We start from the raw sequence: 25890 nt of genomic DNA on the forward strand, positions 1-25890 counted from the left end.
TGTTGGGCTTCATTTCGGCCCGACAGGCCGGGCTCGACGATCCAGTGCGGCTGCGCCGGGCCGAGTCCACCCGCAGGTAGCGGGGACCGGAGGGGAACCGGGGCTGGGGCGGAGCTGGCGGGGGCGGGGAGGGGAGAGGCCTGGAGCGGCCGTCTCAGGCCGGCGCAGCGGCAGCGCCTGGCTTCCTCCTACCGGGGGGCCCTCGCCCGCCCCCAGCGGGGCCGGCCTGAGGTGAGGCCCGCCGCCGCCCTCGCTGCCGCTCCGGCCCAGAGCCCGGCCGGTGCCCCTCTGTGTGCTGCGGGGAGCCGGCGGGGCCGGCCTGGGTGGGCTGAGTAACGCCGTGCTGGGAGGCTGAGCGGGCACGGGGCAATGAGCTGCCCTCCCCGCCTGAGCGGCTTCAGCCATTTGCGTGCGGCCGCGCTCTGCTTGGGGAAGAGGAAGATGATTCAAGGATTGGAGCATCTCCCTTATGAAGACAGACTGAGAGAGCTGGGACTCTTTAGTCTGGAGAAGAGAAGGCTGAGGGGAGACCTTATTAATGCTTACAAGGAACAGGTTGCCCAGGGAAGTTGTGGATGCCCCATCCCTGGAAGTGTTCAAGGCTGGATGAGGCTTTGAGCAACCTGCTCTAGTGGGAGGTGTCCCTGCCCATGGCAGGGGGGTTGGAACTCAATGATCTTTGAGGTCCCTTCCAACCCAAACCATTCTATGATTATATGATTCTAAGTATCTCAAGGGTGGGTTGAAGGAGGAGGGAGCCAAACTCTTCTCAGTGGTTCCCAGTGAGAGGACGAGGGGCAACGGGCACAAGTTGGAACATAAGAGGTTCCACTCAAATATGAGGAAAAACTTCTTTATGGTGAGCGTGACAGAGCCCTGGAACAGGCTGCCCAGGGAGGGTGTGGAGTCCCCTTCTTTGGAGATTTTCAAGACCCGCCTGGATGCTCCTGAGTAACATGCTCTGACAAGCTCTAGGCATCCGTCAGTGGGATGGATTGGTGTTGGTGACTTGCGGCTTTTGGTGCTGTGCCATAGTAAAAGGAGTCTGTTTAAAACTGAAAAGACTTTTGGTAACTCAGGTATCTCCTTCCTGTGTAATGTTTTCACAATGCAATTATGTCCTTTCTGTGCCTCAGTGCTTGTGTGGCATTCAGTGTTAAGAATAGAAGCACAGCGGGCAGAATTTATGTTACGTGGACAACTTTCTACCTAACATTTCCCTTCCTCAACATTTTAATTTTGACTTTAATAAGTAATCTATAGTCTTCAGTAGATTGTGTTTATAACTACATTTTAAAGTCGTGTATTATAAAACACTTCTTTAGGGGGATTTATTGCTTCACGAATACTGAAGCTCAAAAGTGGGTATCTTGTATGTGTCAAAAATTCGTACTCTATTTGAATTCTTCATATCTTTTAAAAGAGCTTAAATGACTTGCAGCTTTTGAAGCATGCCTACAGACAAGGTCTGCCTGTGACAACCTAAACTCACATCAAGGTTTCTGCCACTCAGGCACCAGCTGAATAGCTGTACGCTGCCTTTACAGCCTCTCAGTTATCTACTTATTTACAGTGTTTTTTACAAAATTGTGCTGTCAGGAGCTCTGATCATCTTATAAGGCTAATTTTTTATCAGGTAGTATGGCTTAAGGAAGCAGAATCTTTTTTTTTTTTTTCTTTACTATGTAATACTAGCATATTTAAGGATACAGGCTACTGTAATTACAGCTCAGAAAAGTTTGCCTCGGAAGCTTCATCATGTGGATAGCATAGTTTTTATATAATGTTACAGAAAATGTAACATACAAACATTGTTTGTTAAAAGGAAATACTGTAATTTGTTCAACTAAATGAATTTGTCCACTAGGTGGCCGTAGCTCCAAGTAAGTAGGGTGAAGCTTGCAAAGATGGTACAAACAACTGCAACAAATGCTCCTTGATGTTTCTTTTGATCAGTTTTTTCAAATTATAGTCCGGGTTTTGTTTCATACGCTGACCTGAAATGCAGTTTTGCTATTTCTTTGAGTACATTTTACGTATTTATTTCTCTCTTACCGTCCAAACAACATAAAAAATAAAATATTTTTCTGCCAATTTCACAGGACTTATTTCCAGCCCTGTATCACATCTGCAAGTCTACTTTTGCAAACAATAATGAGGATAGGTTAAAGGCATTGAAGAAGTGCAGAACTATGGTTTGAGCTATTTGGGGCTACACAGTAACATTCTACAATTCTGTTGTTCTTCTTGTTCAGATCTCTGATTTTCTTTTTCTCTTTTTTCTTTTTTTTTTGTTATTGTTGTTTTAAGGGTTCTAAGTTTGGAATTAAATAAAGATAGAGATGTGGAAAGAATACATGGAAGTGGTATCAACACCCTTGATATTGAGCCTGTTGAGGGAAGATAGTAAGTATATACTTTAGTTGCTAAAAATGTATATGAGAACCCGTGTTTTGGTACTATGGATTTATTTACTTGCTGAACAGTCGATTATATTGAGCATGTTGAGATCATGCATGTTGTAACTTTTGTGATTTATTAACACTTTCAGCATGTTATCCGGTGGATCAGATGGTGTTATTGTACTATATGACCTTGAAAACTTGAGCAGAAAACCAAGTTACACATGTAAAGCACTTTGTTCTGTGGGAAGGTAGGTACTCAAGAATTCTAATAGAAGTGCATAGTGATATCTCTTGTGTGACTAACATTAAACTCACAAATTAATGTGTGTTCTTATTTCTAGGATAAAAATACTGTAGAAAATAGTGCCAGAAGTCTTTGAAGGCTAGCATGATGTTTTCTGGCATGCAAAAAAAGCAAGAAACTTTGTGAAGATTTGTGTGATTTCCTGAGTAACAGGAGCTAACTATTTTTCCTCTTATACACTTATGATATATGTACAATGACTCTCTGGTATTGTTTGGGCAGATCTTTGGCAGTTCAAAGTTAAAATGGAGGATATTAATTTTACTCATATGGAAACGAAGGTAGAGAGGCTTGTGTTGCTGTTGACCCCACAAAAAAATCAGACTTAGTACTCCAATCTCATGTTTTAACATTAGGAAAAAAAAAAGAAGAGGCAAAAAAACCCCAAACAAACAAACCCTCTTCCAGGTTACAGTTCCTCACCTGTGAGTTTTCTTATTGTTTCATGTTGAAATTTTCTGACTCTATGCTAGTAACTCTGAAAAAGTGATTTTGCGACAGTTGTATAAATATTCCTTTCCCCTCCCCAAAGATATACAATATATGTGTCTTTGAATAAATATGTGTTTGAGCAAAAGGAAAATTATCTTTGCATAACCCTGTTCGTCTGATTGGAAAGAACACCTAACACAGATTTGCAGTTGTTGGTTTTATTTCCCCTCTCTCTGCTCCCAGTTTTACAAATAGCTATTTTAAGTTCATCAGGTGTTTATGAAGTACAGAACTAATTAATACAGGACTTCTTAAGAACACGTTTGAATGAAGACAGATGTGTTACTGACAAAAATGGGACATATTTTTCTGAAGAACAGGGTACTTCTGTAGCATAATCTATATAAAGACTCAAAGCCTTTATTGATTTGTCAGGCTTTCCCTGAAATCAGTATAAATTTGTACGTTGTGGGCATTAAGTCTTCTAGCAGAAGCTTGTTTTTCCTTGTGTTCAGATAGTAAGGTTATCTAGTAGGTTAGAACTTTATCTGAGACTCATAATAAGATATATCCTACTGTGTAAAAGATCAGTAGCTACATTTTCCCCTTATTTTCTCCCAGTCTTCAAATTATTTGAGGTCTCAGAGCTTCACGAGTAAGATCGACAAGAACAGAAGATTTGTAACAATAAAAGGCCTAAATGGTGTCTTGGACCATAAGAAAAAAAAAGGGTAATAGAACATGCATCAAAACAAATGGGTAGGAACAAAATCTACTGCAAGTAAGCTGCATTTGGTAAGTGTTGCTGGGACTTGAAAAAAATTAATTAAAATTTTAATTAAGAGCAAATAATGACTATACACCCCCAAATCTCAAAACTGAAATGAATTCTGAAACAGATTCAGTTCTGAAACTGAAGAAATATATGTTGAGAAGACACAGTATAAAAACTGGCAAACCTGAGCTAAAATCATGCCATCATTAACTTCACTTAGGTCAATAGAAGTATTCCATACTTGAAAATTCTGTTTATGAGCGTATTTTGTGGTTTAACTCCAGCTGGTAGTTAAACACCAGACAGCTCATTCCTCCACCCTCCCCTGGTGGGATGGGGAGGAAAATTGGGGGGGAAAAAATGTAGAGAACTCTTGAGATAAAAACAGTTTAATAGGCTAACAAAGGAAAATTATAATAATAATAATAATAAAAGAATATACAAAACTAGTGAGGTACAGTGTAGCATTGTAGATTGATGCCCAGCCTGTCCCCGAGCAGTGACCCCTGATCCCAGCCCCCCAGCCAACTGCCATTTATATGCTGAGCATGACGTCTATGGTATGGAATATTCCTTTGGCCAGCTTGGGTCATCTGTCCTGTCTATGCTTCCTCTCAGCTTCTGTGGAAACCTGAAACAGTCTTTGACAGCTTAGCAACAACTAACAACATTAGTGCATTAGCAACATTGTTCTTGTCCTAAGTCCAAAACACAGCTCTATCCCAGCCAAAATCAGGACAGTATCCACCCATTATTCTATATCATCTCCATCATGCTCAGGTCCGACATATCCTGTCTTTATATATATACACACAGATATAATTCCCTTAGTCTATGGGCCATCTCCCTAAAAATGCCTGTTGATTGATCCCAGGCCTTTGGGCTCCATTTGCCATAACAGCCTTTCAAGGCAGGAGAGATGGTGTGGAGCCCTCTCAGTCTGCAGAGCAGGGTCGGGCTTTGGTGCGGTGCAGCCGGCGGGTGATGGGGGGCGCTGCAGGTGAGTGGTGTGTCGTGTTGGGTTGTTGTGTGCTGCAGTCAGCTCTGGTTCCATCACCACTGCACTTCACTCGGCTTCATCAAATTCATTCTTCGTTAGCCTGGGTGATTCTTACTGTAGTAAGAATATATAGCTATAGCATGCAACTGGTAGTGATGACATACAGTGACAGGCTTATACAGCAATTGATGTAATACAATTTAGTTAATTGACTGTTCTCACCCAAACTCAAACCCCCTTGAGGTATACATTGGAATTCTCCATCCTTTTGCATCACCTAGCAAGTGCACCCAGGTCCTTGAGCAAAGGCAATCCTGCGGATGAGTTTGCTTTTGCCTGAGGCAGGAATAACCCAGGCTGTCTTTCCTAACATGTTCTTCATGTGCAACATGGGGACTTTATCCCTGTCTACAGTATGTGGAAGTTTTGATTGGGCAGGGCCAGGTTGAGTGATAGATCCTCTGCTATTAACTAAGCAGGCAGCCTTTGCTAAATGTGTATCCCAGTATTTAAAGGTCCCACCAGCTGTTGCTCTCAATGTAGTCTTTTACAGTGCATTGTGTCATTCAATTTTCCATGAGGCTGGTGCATGAGAGGGGATACTCTTTGGCCTAGGTGTCTATGAGGCTGTTTCAGAAATTAATCCTGTTGTCCGACTCGGTTCTCTCTGGGGTGCCATGCCACCATGAGACTTGCTTTTTAAGGCCCAGGATAGCATTCCGGCCAGTGGTATGGGGCACAGGGTGTGTTTACAGCCATCCAGTGGCTGCTTCCCCTATTGTGAGCACATGGCACTTGCCTTGGTGGGTTAATGGGAGCATAATATATTCAATCTGCCAGGCCTCCCCATATTTATATTTCAGCCACCGTCCTCCATACCACAGAAGCTTTAACTGCTTGGCTTGCATGATTGCGGTACACGTCTCACATTCATGGATAACCTGTGCAATAGTGTCCACAGTCAAATCCAACCCTCAGTCACAAGCCCACATAGATGTTGCATCTCTTCCTTGATGACCTGAGGTGTCATAGGCCCATCAAAATGTAAATAGTTCATCTCTATGTTGCCAGTGCAGATCCACCTGAACTACTTCAATCTTAGCAGCCTGATCCAGGCTTTTGGATTGTTTTGGTTGTTTTGATGTTACTCAATGGTCTGGCTTTTGGGTGCATGGGCATCTGCATGTTTTACTTTCATAACCAGATTCTCTATCTGGGCAGCAATGTCTTGCCACAATGGGACAGCCCAGATTGGTTTGTCCCTGCGCTGCCAGTTGCTCTGCTTCTGTTGCTGTAACTACTCCACAGGAGATTTGACACCATCCATGAGTCAGCATAGAGATAAAGCACTGGCCACTTTTCTTGACCAGCAGTGTGTAAAGCCAGCTGGATGGCTTTCACCTCTGCAAACTGGCTCGATTCACCTTGTCCTTCATCAGTCTCTTGTCATATGGTACTCTATGTAGCAGCTTTCCATTTTCAGTGTTTTCCTACAGTGGGACAGGACCCATCAGTGAGCAGGACATTGTCTCTCATTTTCTGGCAACTTATTACACAATGGGGCCTCTTCAGCATGAGTCACCTTCTCCTCTGGTGATATTCCAAAATATTTACCTTCTGGCTGGCGCATGATCACTTCCAAAATACCTGGGTGACTGGGGTTTTCTATTTGAACCTATTGTGTGATCAGTGTGACTCACTCTACGTAGCATCCCTTGCACAATTTGTAGCCAGGACCCTCCCTTTGAACATCCAGCACAGCACCAGCAGTTGGGATGCCAATAGTAGCTGTGCTTCAGTACCAACCACTTCCAAAGCAGCTCAAACCCCTTCATATGCTGCCAGTACCTCTTTTTCAGTTGGAGTATAACAGGCTTTGAATGCTTTGTATCACCTACTCCAAAGCCCCAGGGATTGACCTGAAATCTCCCCTGGTGTATTTGGCCAGAGGCTCCAGGTCGGGCCATTCTCCCCAGCTGTGGTGTAGAGCACATTTTTATCATCTTGTTCTGCCTGAACATGGCCCAGGGGCTACTACATGAACAGTTTCTTATTTGATTTGTTCAAAGGCTTGTCGTTGCTCATGGCCCCATCTAAAATCGTTCTTCCCGGTCACTTGAGAGAGGGGGCTTACAATCAGCCTGGGCATTCTCAAAAAGCCCATAATGCCTAAGAAAGTTCATGTTTTCTTTTTGCTAGTTGGTGGAGAAATAGCTGCTAGTTTGTTGATCACATCCATTGGGATCTAATGGTGTCCATCTTGCCATTTTATTCCCAAAAACTCCTGCGCAGATCCCTTGACCTTACTTTGTTTTATGGCAAAACCAGCTTTCAGAAGGATTTGAATTATTTTCCTCCCTTTCTCCAAACTTAGTCTGCTGTATTGGCTCAAACAATGAGGTTGCTAAAGTATTGCAGGTATTCCGGAGCTTCACCCTTTTCCAGTGCAGTCTGGATCAGTCCATGGCAAATAGTGATGCTGTGTTTCCACCTCTACGACAGTCGATTCCAAGTGTGCTGGACGCCCCTCCAAGTGAAAGCAGACTGTAATCTGCACTCTGCCACCGGAAGGATTGAGAAAAATGCATTAACAACATCAGTTGTTGCGTACCACTTGACTGCCTTTGACTCCAGTTCTTACTTCATATGAAGTTCTAGCATGTCCAGCACAGCAGCGCTGTGTCATGACTTCATTCGGGCCATGGTAGTCTACTGTTAGTCTCACTTTCCATTATCTTTTTGCACTGGACAATGGGACTGTTAAAGTGTGAGTGAGTCCTGCTGATCCCTCCTTGGGTCTCCAGTTGATGAACCAGTTTATGGAGGAGAAACAAGGAGTCTCGGTTGGTGTGATACTGCTGCTGGTGCACTGTTGTGCTAGTGATCGGCACCCGTTGTTCTTCAACCCTCAGCAACCCCACAACAGAAAGGTCCTTTGAGAGACTGAACAAGGTAGACAGCTGTGTAATTTTCTCCATCTCCAATGCAGTTATGCCAAAAGCCTCAAGGTAGGTTTTCCATTCCACTTTCTCATGTTCTGTCTGTGGTCACACAAGTGAAACCACAGGGTAGCTCATGGTGTGTCATCTCGATATCCTCTCTCTTGGGCAGAGGGTCTTTTAATAGCTGAGATACTGGTCCATACAGGTGGGGAGTAGGAACTTTGAATTGCTGGACCTCCCAGTTACCTGGATACCTTTCTTCATGGTGGTCCACTTTCTTGGGTGACATATAGTATCTCCTTGAAGGGATAGCTTTTCTTCACACCTGACAGAAGTCACCTCCAGAGGCTGAGGACTTATGCCCCTTTCCCTATTGCTTTGTCAATGGCCCCTTCCCTAGACAGACATCCCAGCTGCCTGCCTTCCCTACCTTCTAATTCCAAGTTGCTGGCCCTGTTATCCCAGCTTTGGAGCAGCCAGGTGACAATGTGCTTGCCTGGATGACAGCTGAAATCCTTTCACATGTCTTACCCTCACTCATGGATAGAGATCAGATAGTTACCATCTCATTTATGAGTTCTTCCTCTGAGGAAGAGGAGGAGCCCTCCCACCAAAGTCTTCCTTGGGGAGAGGCAAGAGATTCTTCCTCTTCCTCTCTTGTTCTTGTGATGCCCCTTCTCCAATTTAGTCTGCCTCATGGCAGTATACTCCTTACTTCTGCTTCCTCTTAGGAATAGCTTCTTCAACCCTTACTAAACTTGCTGACTTCTGCTTCCAAGATTTCTTATGCTGTATTCTTCTGATACCAGCACAGGCTTGTTCTTTGGTTCAGCCACAGTGCCTGTTGCAGTGGTTGGAGTAGCCACAGTTCCTGTTGGTCTGTTTTCCTCTCTTCTCACTGAGAGTACTGCATAATATCAACCAGTGTTTGGTAGATACTGGCCAGGGCCCATCACAGTATGGTAAGTTGTGCCTCTCTGGGGTAGCTACAGCATTTTTCTTTCAAATGTTATCACTTCATCAGGGTCCTGTAGTTGTTTGGGTATGAAGTTGCAGACCACTGGAGGTGAGAAGTTCTCTAGATATGTGCCCATATTCTTCCACGTGCCATGCCACCCATGAGTATCCAGCCTTGGGGCAGATCGCTGGGCAGTATTCTTAAATAATTGCTTAACCCTAAACAAGATCTGAAACACATTCAGGAGATGTAGCAGTAAACGCATGCTGGCTTGAACATTAAAAAGATAGTAACAATTCTCAAGAGCTGTTGTAACTAATCTGAAGGAGAAAGGGAAGGTGAAAGAGTGGGGAAGAATATCCTACCCCGTCTCTCCATGGATTGGTTCTCCAAGGAGAAAAAGTAGAGTGTGATTATTAATAATTTGCAAGAGATGGTGCACGAGGTACGGAGATGGCAGCAATGCCGAATACAAATACTACATTAGTCTGATTAACAGTGATGTTATCATACCATAAGCCAATTTTACCCAGTACAGGAGAACAACCATCTCCCAGCGGTGATAAGAAGCGCAGGCACAGGGAGTATATACTGCAAACAAGGATTTGCGTAACACAACCATGTGAACAAATAACGTTGTGATCAGCGACTGTTGGACTAATATAATGAATGCTTATAACAAATTGTTTTAACATGCTCTGGTGAAATCTATTGTTGCCTCAACCCTTCAAGCCCCACATCGGGTGCCAAAAAGGACTGTTAAACTGTGGGTTTAACCCCAACTGGCAACGAAACACCATACGGCCGCTTGCTCACACCTGCCCCCGTACCTGATGGGATGGGGAGGAGAATCGGGAAAAAAAAAAAGACAGTTTAATAGGACAGCAACAGAAAAGAAAATAACAATGATGGTAACAGTAATAAAAGAATATACAAAATGAATGATGTATAATGCAATTGCTCACCACCCACTGACTGATGCCCAGGTACAATCCTTGCCCCTGCAGCCAACCCCCATTAATACACTGAACATGAATATTCCTGTTGCCAGCTTGGGTCACGTTTCCTGTCTATGCTCCCTCTCAGCTTCTATGGGAAGCTGAAAAAGTCCTTGACTGCTTAGCAAGAACTTAAAATATTATTGTGTTATCAATATTATTTTAATCCTAAATCCAAAACACAGTGCTACACCAGCTGCTAGTAAGAAAATGAATTCTATCCCAGCCAAGTGCAGAGCACCGTAGTTCGTTAGTAGTCTGTTTCTTGAGTAGGTGTTAATTTGCATAGTTGAATCTTTTAGTAGTTATCAGTTGAGTAAAGGCATAAATCATACTAGTAAAATCTGATTTTGTGTCATACAATGTTCTATAGGCCTATCATTATTACTGCTTGAAGTAACCATCTTAGGTTTTTTGCCTCTATTATTTGTTTCCAGTATTTATGTGTCTTCCTAGTATGTTTTAAATACTTATTGTAGCAAATTAACTACATGTATAGATTCAGGTACCAGAATATTATTCATGCAGAGTTCCTGACATTATAAATGAATTTTTAATTGCTAGTGAGAAACGATTCCCGTATGACTATGTGGCTTGTGTTTTTGAAGCATTTGATAATGTTTTGCAAAAGTTTGCCTGTATTTCAAATTTGCAGGGCACAATGCAACTCTGGTCTCAAAGGTCCTTGAAGAGTAAGCTCCCAGTAAAGACCCTGTGAAGCTACTTTTGAATAGGCTCTGAACGGGGCTTGCTGTGGGGCCAGTAGTTTAGAACATCAGAGGAGATCATTCCTGATGGTAGGCTATGATTTACATGGTGTTTCTCATCTAGAATATAGGACCACTGTTGCAAAAAACAAGAACATGCCTTGTTCCACTTGGAGTCAGCATCCAGAGCTTTACACGCGTTCATTTGATCCATGCTGTCCTGTGGCATTTGAGAGTAACCGAACAGTACCTGCTTCCAGTAATATATAGCTGATGCTTGTGCATAAGCTCTGCTACCCAAAACCTGTCTAGGAAGTTGCCTCTCTGGCCGTGACCTTACCATCCATAGAATTAATTCTGTGTTTTTCTTTGATAGAAAAGGTTGGGGTATTCAGGGTAATGGGGGAAAATTCTGCATTATAACACAGAGCCCTGAGACGTGAAGCCAGGCGGAATGGCACGTGGCCACTACTAGGCCTAGCCAGATCAAAGGTGATTCCTGCAGAGCTACTCAAGAGCTTTTTAGTTCATTCCTCAGCCCTCTGGATTATGGGAGAATTGATTGCTCTGGTGCAGTGCTGGACACAGTCTGCTGTTGAGTACTTGTATTTATTGTACCAGCATAATTAGTTCCATGAGTTTAGATTTTTCTGCACAGCGCATACAAATGCCTCTGCAGAGTAAGTTCATGCTGAGTCAGGCTTGATTTCCTGGCACTGCAGGTACTGAAGATTTTTAGCTTGAAACGCCCATAGAATAAGTGCACAAAATCTGTTAATTTTTAGCACCGTGACAAACTAACAGGTGATTCTAGGATGTGCCTCAGAGATAAGCAATGCAAGAGTTGTTAAACTAAGCTCAACAGTTGCTCAATACCACTTGCTTAGTATTGTCAGAGCTGGCTTCAGGCTAGCTCTGTTTAAAGACACCTTTTGCACTTTCTGGCAACCCAAGTAAGCAGGAAGATTTATTAGCTTAGGTGCAGTGCCAGATCAGAGCATCTGCATTTACACAATGGTACTCCTGCAATAGTTATCGCTTTGGAGACCGGGACACTTGAGAGAACAATGCAAAGATAAGAGATGAAGAAATCTTGTGAGCCCTTCACTAGCTGCAGATGGAGCCATTTGGACTATTTTCACATGTACTGTGTCTGGCTGGGCAGGAGACAATTTTCTTCATAGTAGCTTGTATAGTGCTATGTTTTGGATTTCTGACCAGACTTGGTAACACACTGATCTTTTAGCTATTGCTGAACAATGTTGAATCATGTGCTGGAGCTGTCAAGATTACCTCTGGTGTCTCCCACCACTGTTAATGTATTATTAATAATATTACATTCTGTTACTATGCATAGTTGAGTTGAAGGATTCATATTCTTCCTCTTTAATTTCTGAATGCAAAAATAATTAACTTTTAGTAACTCAGTCCACTGCTAGCTGGTAACTTCAGTATTCATGAATTTCCAATAACTGTGTGAGTGGAATTACTAGTTAATAATAATGAATTTTTTGAACTGTATATGTGATTGTATTTTTCAGTGGATCCATTTATCAGACAGTGGGATTCCACAAGCTTAAAAGCTTTGTAGTGTGAGGCCCTCACATTAAACATTAGATCTTTAAACACCAGAATTTAAAAATTTTGGAAGACATCAGTGCCTTTTATGCCTCAGACTGACTTAAGATATGCTACAAATATCATATTTTTCAAGAAACTACAGATCATATGCCTTTTCAAAATATGATACAGAATTCTATGATTCTGTATCATATTTTGAAAAGGCATATGATCTGTAGTTTCTTGAAATGAGGGGTCTTCAAAGTAATTAACATTGGTTGGTTGAAAAATGAGGGACCGAAACAAGTAGTTCTTCTTGAAAACTTCATTACAAATTTTTAAAAGATGTTTTAACTATGTTTTCAACTTGTCATTGAATATCAAGGTGGTTGTAACGTGATTATCAAGACTAACTGATTGGAATCTTCTTCCTGATTGTAGGAGCCACCCTGATGTACATAGATACAGTGTGGAGACAGTACAGTGGTATCCTCATGACACTGGCATGTTTACATCGAGCTCATTTGATAAAACCTTGAAAATATGGGATACAAATACTTTACAAGTAAGAGAGAATTTCTACATCTGGCAGGCTTCTTCATGTACATGTTATTCATTCTGCGTCCGCAGTTCTCCCAGAGCTCAACGGGACCAAGCATCCAGAGAATGGAAACCAGCTGAATGCTGGAACTGTGGGTGCCGCAGCAGGCTGGTGTGGTTCCAGCATTCACGTGTATCTTGTCGTGTACCTGTCTGTTTTTGAAGACCAGAATGTCTGAACTGCACGAGGGCTTGGAACACTTCGGACAATCCCTTTCTGCTTTGCTGTGAACAGGAATACAGCTGGTTGAATTTATGCTGTGTAAACTTGTCCACCAAGGGCTGGTCTGAAGTTCATTCTTGGGGATTGTTGAGTGTAATGGTAGTGTAGAGGCTAATTATTTTTTGTAACCAAGGCCCTAAATACTGCTTTTAAGAACTGGTGATTTTGGCATTCAGGCTCATTAAGTCTAAAATCCTGCCGTTGTAAGCACCGTAGAAATAATATCTAAAAATTGCTGGAGAATGAGAGGAACCATTAAGAAAATGCTAACCGGTGTAACTGGCTTTATTAAAGTAGGCAGATTCTTTAGGATTTTAGGTTGCTTTGACTGAGCAATCCTTGCAACAACTACTTGCAATTGTTGAACTATGAATTCATGGGTGCAGTTTATCCTGTTTCCGGTATGACTGTATTAACAGATTTACACTGACACTATTTGAATGTTGTTTCATGCATAATGAAAGAATTTTTAAAAAAAAGAAGAGGTCTATCATCCTAGAGACACAATAGAGAATTAATTTTGACCTCCTTTCTTTTTTGTGAGATGTGAAACTGTGTTTGCAGTTACTAAATCTTAACATAAATGCAAAGTTCAGTTCACTTTCCAGGTAGTTCTGTGAGCATCACTTAAAAGACACAGTATGCATGTGAAGGTCATTGATTGACCTGTTCGGCCACCAAATGGTGCATTTGAAAACACAGATAACTTAGTTTTTAGGGGTTCTATGTATATATGTGTGTAGAGTGATACAACAAAAGGAGTTGTGTCTTAAAGTAGTTGTACTGACTATTAAAGCAAATATAATATTTCATTAATTTTTAACATTCATAAAGGACCTAATAATTTTGAATATTTTTTTTCTTAAGACTTGAAGATAGTATGTGATGTTTGTGAATGACAAGGGACTTCTAAATTTAGTCTAAGTGCTTCTTTCCTGTTGACTTCTATCTCCATATTATAACCTTCTAGTTTGCTGTTTTTTCTTGCTAGATTTTTATTTTTTGTGTTATTTTTTAATAACTACTGATCATGCTTCACATTAGCCAATTTTGTTTGTCTTTCTTTTGCGTCATCTCTGAGCTCTGGCGTAGTTATTCTAGTGTTGGAAACAGACTTACTTTGTGATGTTTGCGTGATGTGGTTCTTAACCAGGAGTTAGTGTGTAAATAGTAATATTTATAATAGTCTCATTTGTAGCTGTTACGTGAAAAATACTTAATAATGAGGATTTACATTCTGATAACATCCTTGGGCTGTGATTAATGTAATCTTTTTATTATCAGCCTGCAGATGTATTTCACTTTGAGGGAACAGTCTATAGCCATCACATGTCTCCAGTTGCTACAAAGCATTGTTTAATAGCAGGTACGTATGTGTTTTTAAGAAATGTATTTTGGGCTTATAGTAACAAGCAAGTAATATTCAGTAGGGTTTTTTCCCCTCACCGTCTTACTTTTACATAATTTGAGGTTTCATAAGATGTAAGCTCATTGGTAAAATAAAGTGTTATCAGTTAGTCAGATGATGTTGACAAGAATATCAAATTTATTCTTCTGAAATAATGCATCTTTCAGTTCTCCTTCTAAATAAAAATTCACAGCTATAATTGGAATACCTTTCATTACAAAAGTTAGCATTTGAAGGCTATTAGCTCCAAACATAGTAAATGGTGTAAATAGGGGTGTGTGTATTGCAGACATGTACACAATTTAACTAAGTTTAGAAAAAAATATTTGAAGAGGGGCTATTTTTAAGTTTCATAAGTACTGTCCTGTTTACCTCCAGTTTCTAAATTTTGTTTGTTATATGGTAAATTTACTTGGCCCAAAAAAGTAAATCTATTAATAGAATGCATTGCTGTGATTACATGAACTGTTTTCTTCTAGCTTTGTAATTGCTAAGATTTTTTTGTTGTTGTTCTCTCAAACGCAGGGGATTTTTTCAGATGTCTTTGTTTCTCTTGTTACAGTTGGTACCAAAAGCCCCAAAGTACAGCTCTGTGACTTGAAGTCTGGATCCTGTTCTCACATTCTGCAGGGTACTTTTTAGTCTGAAACATAAATGTTAAACAATAACTACTTTGAGTAAAACAAGTCCTGTAAAGAAACACTGTATACAATGTATTCTTTGTAAGTAGCATGACTGACTTATTTATTGCCAGTTGTGAAAGTTACACAGTGGCAAGAGGTTCTTCTGGGTATTAGTCTAGTGCTGATGAATTGGAGAATACAAATAGTAATTAATGAACAGTTTTTACAGATGTTTGGGCATTTTCATAAGGTAATCAATACTGATTACTATTTATTACATGGTTAAATGTAGGCATTGGGTTTGTGTTCATGGAAATTCAATATGAGGTGCTGGGTATTTTTTAAAAAAAAAAACACAAATCAACCTGAGAGCAAAAACAAGAAGGAAAAAAAAAAGGACCAAAAAGCCCTACCAAAGCAAAAAAACCTTCAATATTTTAAACAAAATATCCTGTGGAGCTGCTTGCTTGAATTTGTTTAGAAGTATCTGTATAATAGGCAATATACTACTTGCTATAGAAGAGTGGTATCTAATGCTTTGCATTTCCTTAATTCAGTAAACATATGGGTTTATTGTTCCATAAGCCATTACTTTTTGCACTTTTTCATATATTTTTTAGGTCACAGGCAAGAAGTACTGTCAGTGTCTTGGTCACCACGTCATGAGTATATTTTGGCAACAGCAAGGTAGGGATGTTGCTGGACTGTTGTATGCTCTAAGAATGTCTGATGGTAAAATTTTATATATTCATGATGCATGTTTTTTACAATTTGAATTCACTTTTAAAGTTAATCTTCATCATTTACTTTAACCTGTTCCCAGTTTTGTAGATTTTGTCTAGAAAAACTACGCATGAAGAACTGTCCAAGTGATGTTTGTTTTATAGGAATATAGCACAGAATTTTGAAATAATAATTGCATTTAAAGCTGCAGGAAAATGATAGATCATTAAAGAGGTACTTCTTACTGTTTATTAGTGTGTGCACTGCTAATCTGCTTTATAATGAAGTAAAACGTGTTTAGCTCAAAATACTGTCCTGGTTAATCATGCTGAATTATGTCAAAGAGCATAAATCAGGTAGCTTAGCTGACAGGTAATAACTTTCCAAGCCGCAGTAATTCAGTGAGTATGGATTGTATGTTGATATTCCCAGGCCTGTTTTTTTTTTCCATTGCAGCCATTTTGAGTCTAAAGGATCGTCTTAGTTTTCGTATAGCTATTGTATATGTTAACTTTTGATTATAATGTGACATTTCTCAGTTTCATGCTTGGCATGTTTTTTGCTTTTGAATTGCAGAGAAGAACAGTCGTTTTGTAAGTTGAGAGTGAATTTTGAATAAGTTGATATCAGAATTGCATATGCTTGGCTTCTGATGCCAAGCTTCTGAAAGGCTTAATATAGTTGGGAAATTTTCTAATAGTGTGATCTGTTTGTTTGTTTTAGCAAATGAAATGTTGTTTCCTTGTTTTGCCATCACAGAAATAGTAGCAAATCTTGCTTATTAATACTGACTTCTTGACACCTCCCAAAACACTTTGCTTCAGTCATATAACTATAATCTGCACCCACCTATGTTGTCATGTTGCATATAATTGCATGTTAAACATGTTTCTTATGGCTCCGTTACTTAATTCAGGATTATAGTTGGACTACTAGTTCCTAATAACATAACTAATTTTTGCCATCTTATAAGAAAAATATGGGCAAGAATTGGTAACAGTGAGATAATGAAGATGTAATGAGAAGAGACTGACTGGTACTGCTAAAAAGAGAATCTGGACTAATCTTGAGTATCAGGAAATGTGACTGTTTTCCAAGGCAACTGTATGTTTGCTTGTGATCACTTCAGGGGAAGGAAAATTCATTTTGGGGGTTTATTTGGCTTGCATGTGAAACACGTTATTTCAAATTTTTCTATGTGGTGCTTGACTGTTCCATAGTTTTGGCAGGAGATTGGATTGGTTGGAAAAGAGACGTGGTCTCTGGATCTTTCTCACACACTTAGATTTTGGGCACTAGAGAAGATTATAATCTCTTTCTTGTTCATCAGAACTGGCTAGAAAAGATTAGCCAATAGAAACTGCATCATCAAAAATGGACGACTGTAGGCATTTGTAATAAGGAATCTCTTTCTCTTTATTGAGACTATTTTATTGAACTACTTGCAGTTTGTTCCTCACTTTACAGTCAGCTCAGACCTCAGTGGTATCTCTATTCACGGTATTAGAGTATTTGTTTGAAGCAAAGTAATGTGTTGTCAGCATATTCATTTGGAATATGCTGACAGTTGTCCAACTGAATATGTCAGCATATTCAGTTGGAATACTACTTGGAAGTTAACAGAATCAAACTGTAGTGGAGGGAAGCACAAAAGACCATATTATTATTTAGCTTTGTCAGATGCAAAAGAGGTAAGGAATAATAGTTGGGTTTGCTCTGGTCGGTTGGTTTGCATATAGTATATATATTCCCAATATTAATGCACTGATCTAACTTGAGAACATACAGGAAAAAGTACTTCATGCTTACCTAACAGTTTGATTGGATATATTTTCCAGCATAGATCAAAGACATGCAGTTGGTTTTGTTCAGCAGTCATGAAAAATCATTTATGATTTGGGTTTTCTAATCTCCAAAAGGGCAGTTAAGTTGCTGGGAACTGTCTGAGTAGTTTCAGTAAATACATCTACACTGGTGACTTAGTGCACAGGAAGTGGTCTTTCCTATGAATTTACCTCCTGTCTATGCCTGGGAGTCTTGTGGTGCGCACAGAAGTATAACACCGGCGTGCTCACATCAAGGTGCCACACAAAGTGCACTGCTTGCAATGTTGCTGTCAAAGCGAGTCCCTGGTACCAACATTTACCATAGCTTTTGTTGCTGGCAAAGACACACTGTGAGCAAAGCATGAGCATGCAACCTGGGAACCAGAACAGATCACAGCAGCTTGGTCTCTGCCTCTTTCTGCCATCCTGGTAATGTAGACAAAGCCAGTGACTTCCCACAGAAGTGAGCTCTCAGCATTTCTCTGCCGTGGGACTGTAGGACAACAGAGTGCGTAGACCTCTCTAGCCTATGTGTGTTGTGTGGCCAGTTTCTGTACAAGTTGTACTATAGATTTGTGATAGCAAGAGCCTGAGTTCCCAGATGACTGTTACAGACAGTGCTGGAGTCTGTAGCTACAGTTTGATCAACAGCAGAATTAGCAAATTTATTCCTAGCCTGTGTATGTCTGCAAGGGTCTTTCTTATGTTGTAGACAAAGAGGCAAGCGTATTGTGTTGTACACAAAGACTCCCGTGGTGTACCAGCTATATTTATTAAGACATGTACATGAATATCTGAAGTCTTTTGTAAAAATCTTTTCATGACATTTTATTGGCTTGAATGTGACTGCATGGTGAGCTGTTCAGAGTAGTTGCTGGGCCAGGGTGAGTGCCAGGTGGGTTGGCTAAAGACAGTCGTTGAACCAGGTTGTACACAATTTCCGTAATATGTGCAAATCTGCTTTTCTTAGTGCTGACAGTAGAGTAAAATTATGGGATGTGAGAAGAGCATCTGGATGTCTGAGTACACTTGATCAGCATAACGGAGAAAAATCAAAATCATCTTCTGAGGCAGGTAATATAGAATATAACTGGTGGTAATCCATATGTAACTAGAAGCATTCTTATATTTCATAAATGTGTTGAATACTAAGACCAGCATGGAGAATAGTGATAATCCAGTCATTACCTACTGCATAACGCAGGCCATTGGATTTTATTCAGTTACTTCTGTTATAGAGACAGTGTTTGTGGTTGGGGATCTTGTTTAGAGAGATCTCCTTGGCAACCATATTGTATCTGTTCTAAACGTTTTTCCCCCTTAAATGGGAAATTTTGCCATCTGTTTTATGAGCAGAAGAATTGATTCCTGCTGTAGATTAGGTTTCATATAAACAACAATCACTTCATACTTCGTAAGCTGTTCCCATAATTACCCTCCTTTAAAAACAAAGACAGTACAAACAAAACCCACAAAAACGCATTCCTTTTTCAGCTTAAATTAGTCTTGCTTCCAATAAAAGCCTCCAGAATATTTTCTTATATGTGGTGCTGTAAAATCAATTATATACATTTTATATTGCATGAAATATACAACAGAGTATAAATTTATGATTATATTTAATTTTACAGGAAGATAAATTACACTTTTATTAAAGTACAGTGAAATGCATTAATAGTGCCTTGTATCAGTCGTTATTAGCTACAACATTAACATTTTTATGTATCTTCAGGTCACATTTCTGTACCCAAGAAAAAAAAGAAACTAAGTTAAAGGAAGGCTTCAGAACTTTAAATTGTACTTCGTGAATTTTCGTCAATTCGGGACAAAAGATATTTGATTTTGGCAGGCCAAAAAAAGAACTTGAGTGGTCACTACTCTGTGGTAAAAATAAATAGTATTTGGAATTGAATCACAATGCAGAAACTGTGTATCACGGCTCTGAAAAAAGGGATTTGTGTAGCATAAATCATAGTGATTATAGCTACAAGTCAGTGTGATTTGTTATGTGCAACTTAAATTGCATGTAGAAAAATACACACAATTTTTTGTAAAGTCAAGCTAATTTTCCAAATTTTGCAGTTAGAGGATGTGAAGTAGCAGTAAGTATCTGTATTAATAACCATGCTCTCTACCATGTAAATTATAGTGTGGTAATATAGATGTTTGGTTTTGACAACTGTAAATTTCAGTGAAATTCAAGAAATTACTGAGATGAAAATGCTCTTAAGAAATCTAAAACATATGAAAAAAAGAAAAATTTGAACAAATTTTGTTTTCCAAAAAATTAAATTCTATGCAACTCCGAAGATAATCAGTGCCATTTTACACATTCCTTTGAATGACAAGTTGTCTTGTTCAAACACAACTTTCCTTTCAGGATATTTCTGTCTGACAGGTTTAAGACGATTTTTTGATAATATAATGGCAATCAAGTAGACTAGGATATTAAATATATTGAAATACAGCCAAATTAAACCCAAAGCAGATAACAATTTTTTTTTTTATAAAATCTTTGAAAAATGTAAAACTTTTTACCTAAGAGGTACACGTAAATTGTGTACTGCAGTATAATGCACAGATAGCTTATCCAATGTTCAGTGAGTTAATTTATGGGCACCATAGTTAGGTTTGCCGTGGTAGCATTGAGTCAGGTTTTATCAACTTTAACATACTTAAGAATGTGCAGGAAGAACTCAATGGAATTGATTTATAGTACTCTATAACACTACAGGATTAGGATAGAATGGAATTAGAATAGGATAGAATAGAATTGGGATGGGATGGGATGGGATAGGATAGGATAGGATAGGATAGGATAGGATAGGATAGGATAGGATAGGATAGGATAGGATAGGATAGGATAGGATAGGATAGGATAGGATAGGATAGGATAGGATAGGATAGGATAGGATAGGATAGGATAGGATAGGATAGGATAGGATAGGATAGGATAGGATAGGATAGGATAGGATAGGATAGGATAGGATAGGATAGGATAGGATAGGATAGGATAGGATAGGATAGGATAGGATGGAAAGGAATGGAATGGAATGGAATATTCAGTTGGAAGGGACCTACAACAACCATCTAGTCCAACTGCCTGACCAATTCTGGGCTGAACAAAAGTTAAAGGATATTATCAGATATATACATATATATAATATATGATATTGTATATGTATATAATATATAATATTAAAGGATATTATTGAGGGTATTGTCCAAATGCCTCTTAAACAATGACAAGCTTGGGGCATCAACCACCTTTCTAGGAAGCCTGTTCCAGGGTGTGACCAACTTCTTGGTATAGAAGTGCTTCCTCATGTCCAGTCTAAACCTTGCCTGGTGCAGCTTTGACACATTCCCACACATCCTATCACTGGATACCCTGGAGAAAAATCTCAGGACCTCCCGTTCCGCTTCCCCTCCTCAGGAAGCTGGAGAGAGCAATGAGGTCACCCCTCAGCCTCCTTCTTCTCTTCAAACTAGATAAGCCCAGAGTCCTTAGCTGCTTGTCACAGAACGTTCCTTGCAGCCCTTTCACCAGCTTTGTTGCCCTCCTCTGGATGCGTTCAAGGACCTTTGCATCCTTCTTAAATGGTGGGGCCCAGAACTGCACACAGCACTGCAGGTGAGGCTGCACCAACACTAAAAACAGCAGGATAATCACCTCTTTTGACCAGCTGGTGATGCTGTGTTTGATGCACTCCAGGACGTGGTTTGCCCTCTTGGCTGCCAGGGCCCACTGTGACTCCTGTTGAGCCTGCTGCCCACAAGCACCCCCAGGTCCCTCTATACAGAGATGCTCTCCCACCACTTCTCTCCCAGTTTATACTTGGGCCTGGCGTTATTGCATCCCAGGTGCAGGATCCAGCTTTTGTTCTTCTTAAATATCGTGTCATGGATGATTGCTCCGTGCTTCAATCTACCTAGATACCCTGCAAGGCCTCTTGTCCCTCAAGAGAGTCAACAGCACCTCCCAGTTTGGTATCATCAGCAAACTTGCTAACGGTGCATTCATCTCCTGCATCCAGTTTGAGGCAGGAGTTGAACAGAACTGGCCCTAGAATTGAGCCCTGAGGAACACCGCTGATGACCAGTTGCCAGCCAGGTGCTTTTGTAAATCAAATTATCAATTTACCACGTTATCATTTAAACCGCACGTGCAGTATTACACATTGAAATAAAAATGTATATATAAAATAGTAATTCTTCTGTTGAAATCTGAACGAGCTCTTTTTTCTGACAGCAAGTACTGCTCACAATGGGAGAGTTAATGGTTTATGCTACACGAATGATGGACTTCATCTGTTGACCATTGGTACTGATGATCGGATGAGACTCTGGAACAGCTCCACTGGTGAAAACACATTAGTGAGTTTTCAAGGATCTTCGGTTATGTTTTAACTTGCAATTAATTTTAGAAGACTTTCAGTTTGTGTAATTGACATCACAACTTTGGATATTTATTAATTTTCATAGTCTCCTCATTAGAAGATTTTGTCAGCATTTTTTTTTCCAGATTTCTTTTCTTATTTCTACTTACTATAAAACAGAGTATGAAGAAACCTGGATCTACTTAAAAATTAAATATGGTAACTTGAAGTTCATTAATTTGTGAGCATAGCTGAAAACACTTCAGACAGTAATGAAAACAATAATACATGGTGACTATCAGTAGAATTATTTTTTTTTAGCTATTAATTGTCAGCATGCTATCCACAGGGCACTTTTCCATTGCTGAGAATTTCACTGATCGACTTTCTTGAAACTTTCTTCATGTTTTCCTGGAATGTCTTTTGTGGAGTTGTATAGCAGTATTAAAAATATCTGTCTACATTTGTATTACAATAGAACAGTGGAACAGGGGCTGCAGAATTAAATCTGTGCTGTTGCTCCAGTCCTTCCTATGACTTGTTTTTGCTGAAGGTTCCTGTTTTAATTTTCTCTTCAGAAAAAGAAAATTGTTTCCTATGTTTATTTTGAAAGAAGAACACTAAGTCAGTTTCCATGGGATTTTAGCCAGTCGTGATTATGGCCTGTCCTTGCTGTCAGGAAAGGAAGAAATTTTACTCTACCTTAGAAATCTTTTACTTTTGCTGCTTAGTTTCAGAACACAGCAAAAATAATTCTTTATAGATATTTGAATGAAAGGACTTTTCTATCTCCATGCTACCCATATTTGCCAGCTTGTTCTCAGCACTTCATATACAGACGTCTTTCTGTCTTCAAATCACCATCACCAGAGTAGATAATGCAGTTTGTTCACTCTCCTGTCACCAGCTGGATCACTGTTTTTTGTTTTTCTGTGCCTGTTAGTTCATTGACTTGTTTCATAGCTTATTTTACAATTTTCTTACTCGGTGTTGCTTTTTCAAGTACAGAATTATATTGCCCAGAGTACCGTATTTTCACACACTGCCCAGAGGTATTGCTTAAAATAGTTTTAAGGCACCAGCAGACAAATAAATGCATGTGCAGGTAATACAAGTTCACACCATAGAACCTTTATTTCTCCTACTAGCCAGCCCTTTTGATCTCCATGATTTTTTTCTATACCTTTCAAAAGGTGTAGAACTTAGGCCATGCATAGGGGGTTTTTTTGAGTAATGAGCCAAATTTGGGGCATATTGGATTGTTTCAGTTAGTAAGAGAAGTGAATGTTGGAGTCGTACACATCTTGCTTACGTTGGTTATCACAAAAAGGAATAGAAAGCCCTGATTCACCAAGTATAGGAAGAATCAAACGGAAGGAAGCAGGTTTTCTGTTTGTGTGTTCTCAAAGGACAATGCTAGGATCTTTCTTTAGTTCTTGTTTTGGCAGCATCTTTTACTTTCCATTGCTTCTCTATCTAGCAGGAACATTTACACTGATTATATCCATATAATATACTTTTCCCAGCCTCCATTCCTGCCTTTCATTGTACATGCCTTTGTTATGAGCAGTGTTGTGGCTTGGGAATTGTTGCTGTTAAAGCTCACATGCTGTGTAAAGGAGTTTAATTGCTCTTTAGCAGCAGAGTAATATGCGTCTTAAGATGCCTAGAAGTAACAAGACTTAACACAAGCAGTATTTACAAACGCTGTGTTTACAAAATGAGCAGTATTATCCACAAAGAACATGAAATAAGCTCCACATCTGATGAAAATATCCTCTCAAGATGAAAAAACATCAAGGTACTTGTATGCTAATCAGACTCTCTTCTTATACATTTTTACGATGACTGAGAGAGATTTTTTCAGGACTCCTTTTTGTTATACTTTGTTACATAAGTGCAATTTCCTATGAAAGACTGTACTTTAAAAACAGAGCAACTTGTATTTTTCTTCCTTGCCTGGTTTATGCTGACTGATGCTTATAATTGCCTCAAGATTTGGACTTGGTCAATTCATGTAGTATGGATCAAGATCCTGACAAAGCAATACATTTGTATTAGAATACTTACCTGATAAAGTTTACAATTCTCTTAGCTTATAGTCTGAAGATTTCACACTTAAGATTTTAATTCTTTTTTAACTATAGGACATATTTCAGTAGGAGCTTTAAAATAAGCCCAGAGAGCTTTGCTATTGTTTTATGTATAAGTGAATCTCTGTTTTTCAGGAGAAATTAAGAGCATAGGTTGTAGGACAATACTATTTGAAAACAAAGTGGTTTATATATAATGTTATATGGTATTAAGGAATTTAAATTTTGTATACTGTCATTTTGATTAGAAAAAATCCTTCTTTTAATTCATAAAATAATGTGTGAATTTCAGGTGTTCATAGTAGAATTCTCCCTCTTCATGAAAAAAAATCAATATATGTTCTATTTATCAAAATCCTAATGCTTTTTTTTAATTAAGATTGTTTAGAGGTAAGCTATAGTGTTCTCATGAATGTATTTCTGTATTTCCTTATGAATACACTTCTGATGCCTGATAGATTAGACTGATTTATCCAACTGGAATATTTCCTAGCATTTTTGGAAACTTTCCACTTTGAAGATTTGGTGAGATTTTTGTCTGTATAGGACTTGTCAAGAGTTTGAAATGTTCAGACACTAATAAGCTATAATTCTTATACTACTTTTATTTGCAAGGCTTTGCACACACCTCACAAGCCAGGTGTTGGAAATGTGGTCCCATCCCAGCTGCCTTTATAGGGGGCAGTATTGAATTTCTCAGTGTTGATTTAGCTTTGGTTAGAAGATAGACTTTTTATCACTCTTAACTAGCCAATAATAATTTAGCAAGTTATTCTTTATTTGCTTCTCCTCCATGAATTTCTTCTAATCCCTTTATTTATGCCATCCTCCTGCTTGCCTTTGAATTGTTGGGCGTTCATCTTCTACTGTTTCTTGGTAACTCATGAGGGAGAGATGCAGAATCTTTCCCTGCGTTGCAGATGTTTTTCCTCTGTTCCTTCTTCCCCATGCAAGAGATGACTTGCTGAGAAATCCTTAGGGCTAGTTCTTGCACTGTCTAGACTGATGCTTCTGTTCTTTGCCATCCTGCTGGCATATAGTTTCCTGCAACATTTGTCAACTGATAAACAAAGGACACTTACAGGGTAGAAGGTAATGTGGCTCAATTTTTCTTCAATATGTGCACCAAAGTCTTGCAGTATTGGGACCAGTACTGTTCAATATTTTCATCAGTGACACAGTCAGTCAGATCAGTACACCCTCAGCTAGTTTGCAGATGATACCAAGCTGAGTGGTCCAGCTCACATACCTGAAGGACAGGTTGACATCCAGACTGACCTTGAGAGGCTTGAGAGGTGGGCCTGTGTGAACCTCAGGAGGTTAAACAAGTGCAATGTGCTGCACCTGGGTGGGAGCAACCTCCTGGTTATCAATAAAGGCTGGGGGATGAAGGGATTGAAAGCAGCCCTGTGAAGAAGGACTTGGGAGTACTGGCGGAGGAAAAGCTGGACATGCGTCGGCAATGTGCGGTCACAGCCCAGAAAGCCAACCATATCCTGGCCTGCATCAAAAGAAGCGTGGCCACCAGGTTGAGGGAGGTGATTCTGACCCTCTACTCCGCTCTGGTTAGACCTCACCTGAAGTACTGCCTCCAGCTCTGGAGTCCTCAGCACAGGAAAGACATGGACTTGTTGGAACGGGTCCAGAGGAGGGCCATGAAGATGATCAGAGTGACGGAGCACCTCTCTTATGAGGAAGGACAGAGAGTTCAGACTGTTCAGCCTGGAGAAGAGAAGGCTCTGGGGATACCTTATTGCAGACTTTCAGTACCTAAAGGAGTGCTATAAGAAAGATGGAGGCAACATATTTAGCAAAGCCTGTTGCAATAGGACAAGGGGTAATGGTTTTGAACTAAGAGAGGATAGATTCAGACTAGATGTAAGGAAGAAATTTTTGATGCTGAAAGTGGTGAAGCACTGGAACAGGTTGCCCAG

The 25890-nt window shown here is 39.8% G+C and overlaps 1 protein-coding gene across 6 annotated transcripts in view; it reads left to right on the forward strand.

Annotated features, from left to right (window-relative positions):
* The window catches only part of ERCC8 (excision repair cross-complementation group 8), a 35950-nt gene that overhangs the window by 2074 nt on the left and 7986 nt on the right, over window positions 1-25890 (forward strand). For 2 of the 6 annotated variants that reach the window (XR_001414409.1, XM_014965069.1), the window contains exons 2-9: window positions 2311-2406; window positions 2552-2653; window positions 12523-12646; window positions 14189-14270; window positions 14875-14943; window positions 15556-15622; window positions 18455-18558; window positions 21737-21861. Coding sequence is in view for 5 of the 6 variants with exons in the window: in XM_014965069.1 (XP_014820555.1) it covers window positions 2311-2406; window positions 2552-2653; window positions 12523-12646; window positions 14189-14270; window positions 14875-14943; window positions 15556-15622; window positions 18455-18558; window positions 21737-21861 (769 nt within the window). In the remaining variant the exon portion in view is untranslated. Of the gene's footprint in view, window positions 77-1059; window positions 1080-2310; window positions 2407-2551; window positions 2654-3762; window positions 3937-12522; window positions 12647-14188; window positions 14271-14874; window positions 14944-15555; window positions 15623-18454; window positions 18559-21736; window positions 21862-25890 lie in introns of those variants that run through there. The other 4 variants (XM_014965072.1, XM_014965070.1, XM_014965071.1 and 1 more) reach the window with 4 other exon arrangements.

Source organism: Calidris pugnax, unplaced genomic scaffold (genome assembly GCF_001431845.1).
Source record: "Calidris pugnax isolate Ruff unplaced genomic scaffold, ASM143184v1 scaffold273, whole genome shotgun sequence".
Lineage (NCBI taxonomy): Eukaryota > Metazoa > Chordata > Aves > Charadriiformes > Scolopacidae > Calidris > Calidris pugnax.